Source organism: Urocampus carinirostris, chromosome 3 (genome assembly GCF_059441175.1).
Source record: "Urocampus carinirostris isolate Australia breed hairy pipefish chromosome 3, RoL_Ucar_1.0, whole genome shotgun sequence".
Lineage (NCBI taxonomy): Eukaryota > Metazoa > Chordata > Actinopteri > Syngnathiformes > Syngnathidae > Urocampus > Urocampus carinirostris.
The window spans coordinates 1,424,426-1,440,782 of NC_142351.1; the positions used below are offsets into that span (position 1 = coordinate 1,424,426).

Here is a 16,357-nt window from a genome sequence, read left to right on the forward strand (position 1 = left end):
GTGAAAATTTCTCATATTCGTGAATCTTTTTATTATCGGCGATCATCGTCTATTTTCTCTCCCCTCGACCGAATTGTCTAGAAATTGACGTCGACTTTCTCATTTCAATCATCACAAAGACGTCGCAGAAGTCGCTGGGACCCGATTGCAGTGTGCAGCTTGCCGGTCTCTTCATCGTTTATTTACGCTGAAAGCAATAACCCTCCAATTTCGTTGTCTTTTTCTATCATGATAAGAAAGACTATCCGACTGCAGGTCTGTTTTGATTTTTTACATCTATAGTTGCTATTTTGTAACTCTCTATCTCTAGGTACGTCATCTCGAGTCATGTTGGCACGTCACAATGTTAGTTTTCCCTGAAAATGCACTTTTCTTTTCAAAACGAAAATCGCCCCCAAATTGCAATTCCGGTCTGAGAAATGGCAACTACAGCGGAACCTCGGTTCTCGACCATAATCCGTTCCAGAACCCTGTTTGATCACCGTGATTTTTTTTTTCCATTTAAAATAAGGTAAAACGTTTTAATCCATTCCAACACCCCGAACGGTTACCTGGAATGCTTAACAGAAACATGAAGCTAAAACAGGCTAATCGTACGTCCTCGCTAATCGTAATCTTCCGTACGAAACATGACGCTAACATGTGTTGGGGAAATCGCAGGTTCGATAATCGAGAGAAAAGTCTTCTCATATGTGGATAAGGAGCACACGAACCAGCTTCGTGGGAGGGAGATACAACTTTATTGTCTTGTCAATGAAGGTCTCTCAGAAATCGGGACATGGCAATATTTTATAGCTTCAATTGTGTACACCCAAAAGGCGGTCCGATCTTTACTCGTAACTTGACAGGAATTTTGTTTTTCTCGCAAGGAAAAGTGTTTGTCTCCCTATAACGAGATAAGGAGATAGTTCTCCAAACAACCTGAGGTCAGTTTGTACAGAGACTTCCGTTCCTTGCACGAAACGACCTTTCCCACAACTGCAAGCAAGTCTTTCTAAATTTCTAAATGTCTGCAAATCTATTCTACAAATGCAAGTCTATTTACCACAACATATCCCCCCTTTGGGAGTATCACCTCCCATTCTGAACAGAAATTAAAATCGAAAATGAATACAGGGTAGTGGTAAAGTATTACAAATGATAGATATCAATACACGGACAGAGTTTACGCGAATCGAAAATAAAATAAAATTCTGGCGGTCGGCCTGCTGTGATTACTTTAACTTTCATTGTTCATGTTTCATTTACAAAAACCTCCGACACTCCAAACTGCTCATCATTTTCTGCCCTGAATGTGATCAGGGCTTTGGTTTGCTCCACAGTCTCTGAAACATTAGCCCGCATGACCGCATTCGACACAAGTTGCTCACTAACAGGCCGACGCGACTCGACGCGAGACAGGAAATGATCTGATGTCTCCCGCATAACGATTTCATAGTGAATCGATAAGAACAAACCTGACGTGGCTGTCGGAGCCTTCTATTGGCCAGCGTCACATATGCTTTAGAATTTAGAATCGATAGAATAGAATTTACAGAATGCCGACCTCCCCTCCGCGTCAAGAATCGATTCGGTCTCACGTGTTAGCATCATATTGTAAAGAAAACGGGACGCGCGGAATCGTGCGCAGTAAACACGCGCAATGACATATATCCGTAACGTTATCGTGACTATGCCGCTTCAGCGACCGGCGTTTTGTCCGTGTGGATGTGAAGGCACGACTCCTTTAAGATAAAAACAGGGCTAAACCGCGATCTTCCGCACAATTAAGGTACTCGGCGGTTTGGAGTGCCAACAGTCGTTTGTGGCTTTTTTGGTCGATTTGTGCTCTGTGTAAAGTCGCCATTTGGCAATGTTCATGTTTTGAGGCAACGATAAGGTTTTCCGTTGTGTTGATGTCAAAGACATCTCGATGTATTTTGTTTCAAAAACATGCATAGTTGTGAAAAAGGACTTACATTTGTGCGGTTCTTTTCCAGCCATGTTTGTTGGTATTGAGAATTCGTCTTCTGGGAAGTGACTTTGTTCCAAGTCGGCTCCTGACCTCCTTCCATCCGAAGTGGTTCTTTTGGGGGTCGAAGGGGACTTCTCCCTCTGACTTGAGAGTATTGGGACACGTTACACTTGCTCATGCACGCGCAAAAGCAAGTGACGAGGAAAAATAGCGAGGGAAAGTGGGAAGAATGGGACGCAGCAAACAATCTGAACAAAGCCACTCTTGGCATCTCGTGAAGATTTCATTCCCAGAGGCCTAATACTCACTGTTCAGCAGCGCCTAAGCCTTTAGAATTTTTTCACGTTTTGGCACTATGGGACAATGCTTCTGAACGAGTTGAGGGCAATACAAATAAACGTGATTTGTGTCTTGCAGACGTCGGCCGAGAATATCTTGCTACTGCGCGGCAGGAACCAGAGTTGCCCGCCGTTAAAATTGAGGAGGAGGAGGAAGATTTGAAGCCCTATCACGTTAAGCAAGAGACGGAAGATGGGGAGCCTGTTGAGGAGGAAGACGGGGTCCGTTCAACCGCAGAAGATCAAGGTCAACCTGAAGATAACGGTCGGCAGGAGCTTCTAAGCATCAGCTACCATCAACACTTGGAAACGGAAGATGACGACTCGTCCCGCTCCGCAAACGCTGAAGGCGGTAACACATGTTCCCAGTGCGGGAAAACGTTTCGAAGCAAGTATTATATGAAGTTCCATATGAAATTCCATGCTGGCGAAAAGCCTTTTTCTTGCTCAATTTGTGGTAAAAAATTCACCCAAAATGGGAACTTAAAAATACACTCCAGAACCCACACTGGCGAGAAGCCTTTTTCTTGTTCAGTTTGCGGTCAAAAATTCCCCCGAAATGAACACTTGAAAAGACATCAACTAACCCACACTGGCAAGAAGCCTTTCTCCTGCTCAGTTTGTGGTAAAAAATTCACTCAAAATGGGTACTTAAAAATACACACTAGAACCCACACTGGTGAGAAGCCATTTTCTTGTTCAGTTTGCGGTCGACAATTCACCCAAAATGGACACTTGAAATCACACCAACTAATACACAGTGTTGAGAAGCCTTTTTCTTGCTCAATCTGCGGTCAACGATTCACTTTAAGTGGACACTTAAAAATACACACCAGAACCCACACTGGCGAGAAGCCTTTTTCCTGCTCAATTTGTGGTAAAAAATTCATCCAAAATGAGTCCTTAAAAACCCACACCAGAACCCACACTGGGGAGAAGCCTTTTTCTTGCTTAGTTTGCGGTCAAAGATTCACCAAAAGTCGGAGCTTAAAAATACACTCCAGAACCCACACTGGCGAAAAGCCTTTTTCCTGCTCCGTTTGCGGTAAAAGATTCACCGGACGTGGGAAGTTGAAAATACACCTTAGAACGCACCCTGGGGAGAAGCCTTTTTCTTGTTCAGTTTGAGGTCAAAAATTCACCTGAAATGAACACTTGAAATCACATCAACTAACCCACACTGGCAAGAAGCCTTTTTCCTGCTCATTTTGCAATCAAAGATTCATTAAAAATGAGAACTTAAAAATACACACCAGAACCCACACTGGCGATATGCCTTTTTCTTGCTCCGTTTGCAGTAAAAGATTACTACAAGATGTTATTAAATCATAAGATGGAGCTTAGAAAGACACATATTAACCCACACCGGCGAGGAGACTTTTCTTGTCCAGTTTGCGGTCAGAGATGAACTTCAATTGGACACTCGAGAGACACATTCGATCCCACACTGGCGAAAAGCCTTTCTCCTGCTCAGTTTGCGACAAAAAATTGACCCAAAACGTACACTTATTACACAATGGAACACACACTGGTGAGAAGCCTTTGACCTGCACAGCTTGCAGTCAAAGATTTATTCACAGTTGGAATTTTGAAAAAAATCACATTAGAACCCACCCTGTCGAGAAGCCTTTCGCTTGCTCAATTTGTGGTAAAAGAGTCATTGAGCGTGGGAAATAAAAAAACACACTGGAACCCACACTGGGGAGAAGCCTTTTTCCTGCTTAGTTTGTGGTAAAAGATTCTCTCTCAAAGGAAACTTGAAGTTACACAGTAGAGCCCACTCTGGGGAGAAACCTTTTTCTTGCTCAATTTGTGGTAAAAAGATTCACCCAAAATGGAAATATGAAGTTACACACTAGAAACCACAATGGCGAGAAGCCTTTTGACCTGGTGACATTGTGGTGAAGAACAAAATATCTATATTGTCAAGTCATTTTTATTTGTAAAGCCCTTAATCACAAGAGTCTCAAAGGGCTTCACAGGTTATTGCACTATATTACACAGACATTTTTTCAGACTATCATTGGACACTAGAAATGACACACAAGAACCCACACTGGCGAGAAGACTTTTGCCTTCTCAGTTTGTGGTCAAAAATTGTTGTAAAATAAAAACATTCAATTGGTTAAGTATCATACAGGTCGTCTATAGGAAGATAACGGCCACAAAACCATTTGCCCTCACCTTTTTTCAACCACTGACTGCTACCACATCATAAAAGCCATATTCATTCACAGGAAGTGAGCAGACTCTCCAGTTGTATCATAAAGATTTGTGACCCCAAAGTCTTCATATGGATTCAAAAGATACAGGCTTTGCATAAGCGTCATGTTTCTTGATAGATGATCTATTTCCTCGTGTGCCCGCATACAATTTTGCCTTTTATCAATAATTATAATTATCATAACAACAAGATGGCTGACCTAGATCCCAAGGGTTGGGGCCCGTTATCACCAGAGCCCCAAAGCTTGGAGAGCTTGTGGTTCTCTCCGTCCCTGTCGTCCGGATGAGAACAATCCCCGTGAAGTCCATTGCCAAAAGAGATGGGAAGCTTTATTTCTTCATCTTCCTGGTTGGCCATGTGCTGCTTCTCACACACTCCTCCCTGGGGCGGCAGTAGCTCAGGTGGTAGAGCGTTCGTCTTTGGATCAAGGGATCCCAGTTCGAATCCCGTCTCGCCCGTGTTACATGGTGAAGTGTCCTTGGGTAAGACACTGAACCCCTAAAACCCCCAATAAGCAGGTTAGCGCCTTACATGGCTGCACAGATCACGGCCGCTATTGGGAAATGTGAAGCACATTGTAAAGCGCTTTGGAAAGTCATTGACTTGAAAAGCGCTATATAAATGCAGATCATTTCATTTCATTTCATTTCCTCCCATAAGGGACTTTTTTGTTCTCCAAAGTACACAAAAATGGTTATTGCGACAACCTCTTTGGTGTTTTGGGCAAATATCCCATCTTGGCACGCTTGTAAAAAATCCCTGATCTTTGAAATGAATCTATTATCTTCAAACCGGGTTCATTGATCAGTACTATTAACCCGTTGCATCATTTCTTCCACCTTCCTCCTCGCTCACACTGAGTGCTTGTGTCAACAATGTGCTTTATTCTTTTGCTTGATATGATCTTTTTTGTCATGTGAATAAAACGTAGTTTCATCAAATCAAACTGCATTATTATTGGGTCGATGTTATTTTTCTTCTGAACTGATCACTATCCATATCAACAAACTCCAAAATCGATCATTTCAAACTGAAAATACATAGTGTTTAAAGTGGCATCCTTCATGATAAATGCTAGACGCAGGCTATTTCAAACAAATTCGTGTCGGAAACCAAGAGCGCCGCCTGCTGACCGAATTGATTACCACCAACTTAGATTCTGAACCAAATAAATATAATTGAGAGCCATGTGGTAATGGGTTGGAATAGTCTGAAATCACGCTACTTTTGCCAAAATCGAAACTTAACTCTGTTAAGTCGAGATGGGGTTTTGGGGTTTTTAAGGGTTATTGTTCTATCTTCGTTATTTATTATCCGTTATCGGTCAGTTCATAATATGCTGCAAAGCCTGGGAGCCGGGACACTTACTCTCAGCCAAAAGGCCGAGCTAAGGTCCTAGCCCTGAAGCCTTGCTGCGATCATTGCGAATGCACCGTTCCCGGAGGTACTGCAATACCGGGCCGATGCGTGGAGTGGACAGAGCAAGCTCTTATTCAACGTGGTGTCATCATATTTCTCAGGATAAGTCAAGATAAAACAGAAAAGGGACTTGGATTATCATGGACCAAAGTAAAGTTCTCACTGGAAAGCCATATGAACATAAGGAACATGAGGCTTTTATTCCAGTTGCTGCTTTGAGCGACACAACAAACGCGCACCATGTGGTCAGCACCTCCGCCTGTTTTCGACATCGTTGGCAGCGCGCTGGAGACTGCCGACAAAAACGGGACATCGCTCAACATGCCGCACCTCGTGGCGTGGTTGCATCGAAACACGTTGCATCATCGTTACAAGCTACATTACTTTACTTTATGAGTGTTTTTTTTATATATACGTCATTTAGCACAACTTATATACATTTATATACAAAGATAATTCGTGGAAGCAGCTCCGATATCTAGCAAAATATGCATTTTTTTTATCCAACTGACATTGGGCACAGCTTACCTTCAGCACAGTGTTTTTGAGCCGAAGGTACGTGTAACAGAGTTGAAATTTGATTGCTTTGAATGTTTTTTGGAATTCTCACAAAATCTGTGTTTTTGTCGTATTACTGTTAATATTCCGGTGGTTCCTTTAGTTGTTAAGTCATGGGCATCTGCGACTGTCTTTTTCGTCTGGCAGTTTATGGGCTTCAGCGCTTGCCGTAGCTTCAATTTGTACGCGCTGGAGATAATTGCAGTCATGAACAGATGCCCCTGACTTTTGTATTGTTCTGTTGACCGAATGCAGGCAATAAACCGAGTGATTGTGAAACCTTGTGTCGTGCGTGAAAGAGGGTCGTCACATACGGCAAACCAAAAAGGCGGCCGCACAGCACATGTCTTAACAGCAGGGTTACTTGAACTGGATTACTTTCAATGACTTTTGGATGACTCCAAAACCAAATATGCTCATAAAAGACAAAAGAAACTCAATAGGAACTAAATGATGACTCCCAACACGCGGTAAGCTTTCTCTCCTGGCTTTGATCTCTGGCTAAACGAACATCAAATGCGACAGAAACAAAGTGAAAATAAATCCAAACATCATTTTTGCCGTTCCGTGGATCCCGTTACTCCCCAAGCCTGCACAAAATGGAGTCATCTTATTCCTATTGAGTTTCTTTTGTCTTTTATAAGCATATTTGTTATTGGAGTCATCCAAAAGTCATTGAAAGTCATCCAGATCAAGTAACCCTCCCCAACCCTGCTTAACAAATGAAGGCGGTACCAACATTTTTAAGAGCAATGCAACAAAAACACGGATTGTGTGAGAATTAAAAAAAAAAAAAATGAAATCAAATTTCAACTTTGTTGCACCAGCAGGTGGCACTGTTGGACTCGTCATTGCAGGATACTTAAACACAAACAAGACAAAATATTTCAGCAGGAATTTAAACATAACAAAACTTATGAATACACACGTGACTGCTTTTTCTTCAACTTTTTTTTTATAATTTCCGTTTTTTGACATATATTTCCTTAACATAGTCGTTCACCGGACGAATCGAGTTATTTTGTCGCCGACCTATCTCGTCTTCTATGTGTTTTCTGTTGCTGCGTTCCCGAAAAGACGACAACTGAGTTTTCCAAAGTCCGACCAGGAGAAAGGCTATGTACCCCAACTTTTCAAATAGGACATCCCTCTTTGAGTGTCTTTCTAATCACATTTCCCCGGTTGGGGGTCAGAAAACCCCGACTTTCCACATTTTGGAGACGCTTTTCGGTTGAATCTGGTAGGATCTCCCGAAACACCCATTTTCCTGAACGCAGCATGTGATCCGTGTCACTTGTACCCACAATCCATTGCGGCGGGATTTCGAACGAAGAGGTGTCATGGCTGCCGAACAATAGAATGTGGAGAAAGTCCTCTACTCGACTTCAAACGACGTCAACTCGACAGAAGTTTCGCTTTGTGGTCCTTTTTAATCCCGAGTTGGAGTTTTTTCGTTGAAAGACGGATAAAATGCGCTCCAGTGAGGAAGGACCGCGACAAGAGGACGCTTTTTCCAAGCAGCTCGGGGAAGGTTGGACATTTTTTTTTCTTCTGCTACAATAACAATGCTTTCCAAAATTTTGCAAAAGAATTGAAATTCAAATACAACTTTTTTTTTAGCGGGTTACAGTAAACGACTCGTTTTTCACCTCCAGCAAATACTAAAAGTGCAGGAAATCAAATGAAGTTTAGCAGCATCTGGTACGAAGTCGCATCCAAACTTTATATATGTATATATAATTTGTAACTGCGGTGTAGCTGTCCAACCTAAGATCCCCATTCGGGCTGGACTGGATGATGAGGCTTTTAATACAGTTGCTGCAATGAATGAGTCACACACAAACGTGGTTTCCGATCATTGCTGGCTTTCAACACTATAAGGGGAATTAGCATTTTAGCACAACATGCAACGTCCGGCAAAACTAACACAAAAGGCGACAGAAACTAAACAAGAATAAATTCAAACAGCCTGACAACATCAATCACATTAGTGTGCATGTAGAGACATGTCAGCTAAGGTTTTAATCTTTACAAATAACTTTTTTCGGAGCACCGAAAGATCGTGGCTTACCGTGAGCGGCGCACTGTAGACTGCCAACTAACTCCCACCTTCCAATCACAAAATGAGAAGCCGAAACTTTTACCCCATACCAGCAGGTGGCGCTATTATAGCAGCGCTTTCACACACAAATATCATAGGTCGTGGATGGGAACATCCCAAAATAGCACAAAGCATGCGCTAGGAGCAAGATAGCGACTTTATTTTAATCATCAAAGACGACAACAAAAACATTTTCTTCTGGTGGCCGCTGGATTTTTTTTCCCCTTTGGAGGTATTGGAGAGGAATAAAATAAGGCCATGGGAGTGCATGAAAAGTGCTCGAATTTGGCCATGAAAACCATGTATGAACCCTGTTTTCATGACTTCCTGTATAATTCATGTGCGTTTCCTTCCCAAGGTTTCTTCATTTTCCGCATCCTGACCTTTTTTTGAGTCTTTCCTTGCCCTCTTGTAGCTTTCAGATCAGGTTGATGTTACAATGGTTTTCTGCGCATTTTGTGAGTTTCTGTGAGTAAAGGCGTCACAAATAAATGCAATTTGACTTGTGTTTTGCAGACATCGGTGAAGACCATCTTCCTCCTGCGTGGCAAGAACCACAGTGTCCAGGAACTGTTTACAAGATACTCCAAATTGTGTTGAACAGAGCAGGTTGGTGGTTTTACTTTCCGCAACGTCCTTATTTTGGAGGGAAAGTCGTTGGGCGTGGCCCCAAAAATAATGATCATGCAATGATCGTGCAATGATCATGAAGTCATTAACCTAAAAGTATGGATGGATAAAAATAAGTGATCTTTAAGTTTAAATAAAACCAAAGTCATATTCTTTGTTAATCGCAAGGCAAATCAAGATTTAGAAGTCCAAATGGATGGTGTTGCAATAGAAATCAGAAAGGTTTAGGGGTGATAATGGACAAGAAATGAGGCTGGAAAACACACATCAGACACATCCAAACGAAAGTTTTTAAAGCATTTCAATTATGAATAAAGCCAAATTTGTTTTAAACTATAATGCATTGTATTTATGATATTGTTCTCTCGTTCTGCCATACTTAACATCTTGTGCAGAAGTCTGGGGCAATCATGACAAAAGTTCACTCTGCAGTGATGTTTTTTCCATAATCTACAATCGCTTTCATTCGTCTCTCCATTGTTTTATGTCAGGGGATTGTGGTTTCAGGCAGGACACTGTCATCATTTTCTTTGCTAGCAGAAGCATAACCTTTACTATCTATTTCTGTTGACCAGACAATAATTCCTGCGCCGATCGACAGAACAAAAACCTTAACCTTAGTTTCAAACCCCAACTCCATCTCCGACCGTATTTTGGAGCCCTGAAATCGGTTAAAACCTTGCAGCCCAAACCCTAGCTTGTAACCTTATTCCTAACTGTGTTTCATTTGTAACCCGAGCTCTCAACCCTACGTTCAGTTTAGAACCCTAATATGGAACTCAAACCCTATCTCTTAACACCTTACCATCTGTAGACTACCGGGAGTGCCTCTCCGTTAAAATTGACCTTGAATCATTCAGCATAACATATCCAACATGTGTTATCTTAGTTATTTACAGGTAAGTTAAGGAAGCTAAGCTCCAAAAGTGAACGTTACTATGACTAGAGCCCTTTGGACACCATCTAACAATGATGTATGATTGACAAAAAACAAAAACTAGCATAAAAAGGCCACTCAACTGCCAGTACACAAACACGGAGGATGAGCTGGGCACCCGTATGATGCAGCGGGGGTAAACCAGCGAAAGCTGTCGGGCCCTGCTGTTGTGTCGCCCTGACCCGAGTGACACGGCCGCTTTCTGGTGTCCCGTTTCTTCTGGAGGGACGATAGCGTGACCGACTTCGGTGCCGATGTGCCTAACTTGTTTGGGCAATTGGGTTGGCCATGGTCCAAAACATTTTTTGTTATTTATTTTCCTTTTTCCCTTTTTATTGTATGTGTTTGTCTTGCTGTCGGTCACCCCTCTTGAGGGATATGACCAAGGTAGAGAGATAGACGGTAATTCTTCTGGCTATATTCCTACTACGTAGGCCATTGGGTCCAACCGCAACTCCCAACCAATACTCCATTTGATTTCTGTCTTTAGAAATGTCATATTAAAGGGCAAATCCAGAACATTTGCCTAAAGTTTTCACCAGATGTGCAAAATGGGCAGTGAGGTAAACAAATCACTATACAATAACACTAGAGTATGATAGTGCAGAGGAGAACAGATGTGCAAAGGAGTGGCTAGGTATAAAGAACTGCCCGTAGTGCAAAAAAACAAAACAAACAGATGCAGTTTGAACCTACTATGTGCGTCATTGACACTTTAACAGGCTACTGGCCAGGGGGACAAGAGTATTGCGGAACCTGGTGGTCCTGCACCGCACACTGCAGTACCTCTTCCCAGAGGTTAGCAGAGTGAACAGTCCACGATGGGGGTGAGATGGGTCCCTAATGATGTTCTTGGCTCGGGATAGGCAGCGCTTCTGGCCAATGTCCTGAATGGAGGGGAGAGAAGTCCCCATGATTTTCTCTGCCGTCCTGGTCACCCTCCTCACACTACCCCGGTCGGCTCTGCGGCCTCCACACCACACAGAGATACAGCTGGTCAGGATACTCTCTATGGTGCCCCTGTAGAATGTGATGAGGGTGGGTGAGGGCAGGTGGGCTCTCTTCATCCTCCGCAGGAAGTACAGGCGCTGCTGTGCCCTCTTCACCAGTCAATTATTAATAATTCCTCCACTTGAGTCGGCTCCTTACATTTTTTCCCCCATTCGTCATGTTTCTGGAGGTAGTGCCTTAGTTGCAAATAATTGTAAAAATTATTTCTGGGCAGGTCAAATTCTTGTTGGAGTTGTTCCAACGATTTCATTTTGTGCTCGTAATTATGTTTAGTATCCTGCCGATAATGTTTGCGCCCCGTATTCCCGGAATAATCCCTGTTTGATCCATTTTCATTAATCCCGCTATGATTTTCTGCCTTCTTTTTGCCAGTATGCTTGTAAGAATTTTGAGATGTTAAGAAGGTAAAGTAAGTGGTCTCTAGCTTTCACACGTTATTGGGTCTTTTCCTTCTTTGTGCAAGACTGTTACGATGGCTTCCGATTTGGGGGGATCTCCTTTTGTTAGCGCCGAGTTAAATACTTTATGCAGTACCGCTGTTAATTCTTCCTTAAAGCTTTTGGAGAACACCCCTGGGTGATTTATTTATTTTGAAGTTATTTATTGTATCTGGTATTTCCCGTTTTGTAATGGGGCGAATCATTTCTTATGTATGCCAAGTGTTGACTCCAAGTCCTCCCACTTTGTTGCTCGTTTGTCGGAGCAGGAAGGCTACGGATTCTTCTGGTCTCGTCGTTGGCTCCTCCGTGTTAGCATGTAGCTCCTCCACGCCTTCCAGCCTCCGCTCCAGCGACAAAGTGCGCTCCAGAAGTTCTTCTTTTTCAAGTCTTGCCACGGCAATCTTGTTCCCGCCGGCTGCTTCGGTGTGTTCTCGCCTTCATTTAGTGATTTCGCGGAGGATGGCCGAGTGGCGTCCCTCGTCGACCGATGACATTCCTTCTGCTCCCTCGGTCTTTTTCTCCTTAGCGCCCGTTTGCTCAACAAGTCTCCCCTCCTTGACCGTGTTTTGTGTTTTTCTTTGATATTAGTCACAAATTGTAGCCTTTCTGTCTTTCTCCTAGTATGTATTAGATTTGTCTTCTGTGGTTTTTGCCCGAGCGACTTTCTTTGCTGCCGTCTACCTCGTAGCGCCGCCGGAAGTCCCTCCGGCCCCTTTTTATCCTCTAAAAACGAGCATTTCATTCCCAAAGTCCTAATACTTACTGATCAGCCTTTCGAATGTTTTTTCCGTTTTGGCACTTGAGGACAATGTTTCTGAACGAGTTGAGGGCAATACAAATAAACGTGACTTGTGTCTTGCAGACGTCGGCCGAGAATATCTTGCTACTGCGCAGCAGGAACAAGAGTTGCCTGACGTTAAAATTGAGGAGGATCTGAAGCCTTATCACGTGAAGCAAGAGACAGAAGATGGGGAGCCTGTTCACCTGAAAGAAGAAGAAAATTTTCAAGTCCGTTCAACCGCCGAAGATAACGGTCGGCAGGAGCTTCTAAGCATCAGCTCCCGTCAACACTTGGAAACGGATGAAGACGACGCGTCCCGCTCCGCAAACGCTGAAGGCGGTAACACATGTTCCCAGTGCGGAAAAACGTTTCGAAGCAAGTCTTATATGAAGGTGCATATGAAACTCCATGCTGGGGAGAAGCCTTTTTCTTGCTCAACTTCCGGTAAACAATTCGCCCAAAATGGACACTTGAAAATACACCAAATAACCCACACTGGCGAGAAGCCTTTTTCTTGCTCAGTTTGTGGTCAAAAATTTGCCCAAAATGGACACTTGAAAATGCACCAACTAACCCACACTGGCAAAAAGCCTTTTGCCTGCTCAGTTTGTGGTCAAATATTCACCCAGCGTTGGAACTTAAAAATACATTCCATAACCCACACTGGCGAGAAGCCTTTTTCTTGTTCAGTGTGCAGCCAAACATTCACACAGAATGAGAACTTAAAAAGACACACATTAACCCACACTGGCGAGAAGCCTTTTTCTTGTTCAGTTTGCGGTCAAAAATTCACCCAAAATGGACACTTGAAAATACACAAACGAGTCCACACTGGCGAGAAGCCATTTTCCTGCTCAGTTTGTGATAAAAGATTCACTACAAGTGGGAGCTTAAAAAGTCACATCAGAACCCACACTGGCGAAAAGCCTTTTTCCTGCTCCGTTTGCGGTAAAAGATTCACCGAAAGTGGGAAGTTGAAAATACACCTTAGAACGCACCCTGGGGAGAAGCTTTTTTCTTGCTCAGTTTGTGGTCAAAAATTTGCCCAAAATGGACACTTGAAAATGCACCAACTAACCCACACTGGCAAAAAGCCTTTTGCCTGTTCAGTTTGTGGTCAAATATTCACCCAGCGTTGGAACTTAAAAATACATTCCATAACCCACACTGGCGAGAAGCCTTTTTCTTGCTCAGTTTGTGAAAAAGGATTCACTAGAAGTGGAAACTTAAAAAGACACACATTAACCCACACTGGCGAGAAGCCTTTTTCTTGCTCAGTTTGTGAAAAAGGATTCACTACAAGTGGAAACTTAAAAACACACACATTAACCCACACTGGGGAGAAGCCATTTTCTTGCTCTGTTTGCGGTCAAAGATTAACTTCAAGTCAGAACTTAAAAAGACACACATTAACCCACACTGAAGAGAAGCCTTTGACCTGTTGACATTGTGGTGAAAAAAAAATATCCATATTGTCAAGTCAACTGATTTTTATTTGTTTTACCCTTAATCACAAGAGTCTCAAAGGGCTTCCCAGGTTATTACAAAGACATTTTTTCAGACTATTATTGGACACTAGAAATGACACACAAGAACCCACACTGGCGAGAAGATTTTTGCCTGCTCAGTTTGTGGTCAAAAATTCACTAAGAGTTGTAAAACATTCAATTGGCTAAGTATCATACAGGTCGTCTATAGGAACATAACGGCCACAAAACCATTTGCCCTCTCCTTTTTTCAACCACTGACTGCTACCACGTCAAAAAAGCCACATTCATTCACAGGAAGTGAGCAGACTCTCCAGTTGTATCATAAAGATTTGTGACCCCAAAGTCTTCAAATGGATTCAAAAGATTCATGATCTGCATATGTGTCATGTTTCTTGATAGATGATCTATTTTATCTCTTTTCCCCATAAAATTTTGCCTTTTATCGATAATTATAATTATCATAACAACAAGATGGCCGACCTAGATCCCCAGGGTTGGGGCCTGTTCTCACCAGAGCCCCAAAGCTTGGAGAGCTTGTGGTTCTCTCCGTCCCTGTCGTCCGGATGGGAACAATCCCCGTGAAGTCCGCTGCCAAAAGAGATGGGAAGCTTTATTTCTTCATCTTCCTGCTTGGCCATGTGCTGCTTCTCACACACTCCTCACCTGAGGGACTTTTTTTGTTCTAAAAAATACACAAGAATGGTCACGCAAGAACCTGTTTTTGGGGTTTTGGGCAAATATCCCATGTTGGCACGCTATGAAAAGAGTCCTTGATTATTGAAATGAGTCTATTATCTTAAATCCGGGTTCATTGATCGATACTCTTAACCTGTTGCATCATTTCTTCCACCTTCCTCCTCGCTCACACTGAGTGCTTGTGTCAACAATGTGCTTTATACTTTTGTTTGATTCCATTTTCTTTGTCCTGTGAATAAAACGTAGTTTAATCAAATCAGACTGCCTGCATTATTTGTGGGTCGATCAATCATTATCCATATCAACAAACTACAAAATCGATCGATAAAAGTTGAAAATACATTGTGTCTAAAGTTGCATCCTTCACAATAAATGCTAGACACAGGCTTTTTCGAATAAATTTGTGTCGGAAACCGGGAGCACCACAGAAAAGGGACTTGGATTTTCCTGGACAAAGATGAAGTTGAGACTGGAAATCACCATGACCACATTGTAAGACAACATTAAACTGAAATATGAACTATTATATAGTATATACAAGACGTGACCCATCAGTGGCCCAATTTTTTCCCCCTTTAACAATCAAAACTAATAATGTTCAATTTAGTCCGATGCTTCAACCTTTGGCATTCAAAATATCAAGATTTCATAGTATACTCATCCCTGAAACTCTAAATCTGACGTCGCTCACCGAGGACATGGTCTTGGAGCCATGAAGTTCCACCAGAGTACGTAACGTCCTGAAAAGGTTTACTCCAAAACACACCGTAATGGATTAAAAAAAAAACAGTCGAAACGTATCTCTGCCTTGTTTCTGCCTTTTCAGCCAATCGCATTAGCCTATTAGAGGTAAGATCGGGCCCAAAATAAGCACCCGAACCCGACGCAGGCCCGAGGGGTATTAAACCCGACCCAGACCGAGCCCGACTAATTAACTGGATTTGCTGGCCCGGCCCGAGGGGGCCCGAAATTACATATTTTATTTATAAGGAGGGGTGATTTATGATAACAAATTAAACTCTGCCTTTTGTTACAACATCTAGGCCTAAGTTAAATAAAACTGTTTAAACATTTACATCTTTTATATTTCTGTGTCTGCACTGCACATGTTACATTAAGCGACAATCTGTCATTGACGGTTTTTTTTTGAGGTAGCGAAAACATTTAAAGGCGTCCGTCATTTTGACAACTTGATCATTGGGCCATAATCCACAGCAGCAGTACGTCCTTAAGATTTTAGCGCAGCACTTTCATTGAGAGGGGGTGTTGTGCCCTTAGCGCGAAGAGGGACTGTCTTTGGGACGAATGATAATATAGATGGCTGACGTTCATTACTTTTGCCAGGACAGCTTTTTAAATGTCTGATCAGCGTCGAGGTCCGTCTTTTTGCTATCGTATGCGAGCAAATTGCCACATTGACACTCAGCGAAGCCAACGCAAGTCTCTGTATCATTTTCTACTATCAATTTGAAAGTGCTCCACACTTCACTCTTACCAGAGTGTGTTTTCCTTGTCAGTTCTCCTCTCTTTAGTTTATCCTTCACTTCTTGTTGGTCCGACTCCATATCGGGGATACCAGGCCAAAATCATGCGAATTTGCGGAGAGGAAGATTATTAAGAGGACAGCATTCACGTCACGTGCACAGAGCATGCTCTGGCTCCGTTAAATAGCGATTACAGCTCCTTCTCCGTTTTATCCAAATTATTTATTTTATAACAAGTATTCCTTGGTCTAGTGTCCATACATAGTTTAAGTATATATTTTTAATGAACATTTA

General features: G+C 42.5%; 2 protein-coding genes across 2 annotated transcripts; both read left to right on the forward strand.

The window, feature by feature from the left end:
• Positions 1-228: 228 nt before the first annotated feature.
• On the forward strand, positions 229-5,402 carry LOC148368247 (uncharacterized). The gene is made up of 2 exons (XM_088329679.1): positions 229-255; positions 2,437-5,402. Exons 1-2 carry the CDS (start codon positions 229-231, stop codon positions 3,418-3,420), a joined length of 1,011 nt encoding a protein of 336 aa, XP_088185805.1. The 3' UTR covers positions 3,421-5,402.
• Positions 5,403-7,827: 2,425 nt separating this feature from the next.
• LOC148368248 (uncharacterized) lies at positions 7,828-14,803 on the forward strand. Its single transcript, XM_088330221.1, has 3 exons — positions 7,828-8,024; positions 9,111-9,203; positions 12,475-14,803. The coding sequence occupies exons 1-3, from the start codon at positions 7,964-7,966 to the stop codon at positions 13,836-13,838; spliced, it is 1,518 nt and encodes a 505-aa protein (XP_088186347.1). The 5' UTR covers positions 7,828-7,963; the 3' UTR covers positions 13,839-14,803.
• Positions 14,804-16,357: the final 1,554 nt, after the last annotated feature.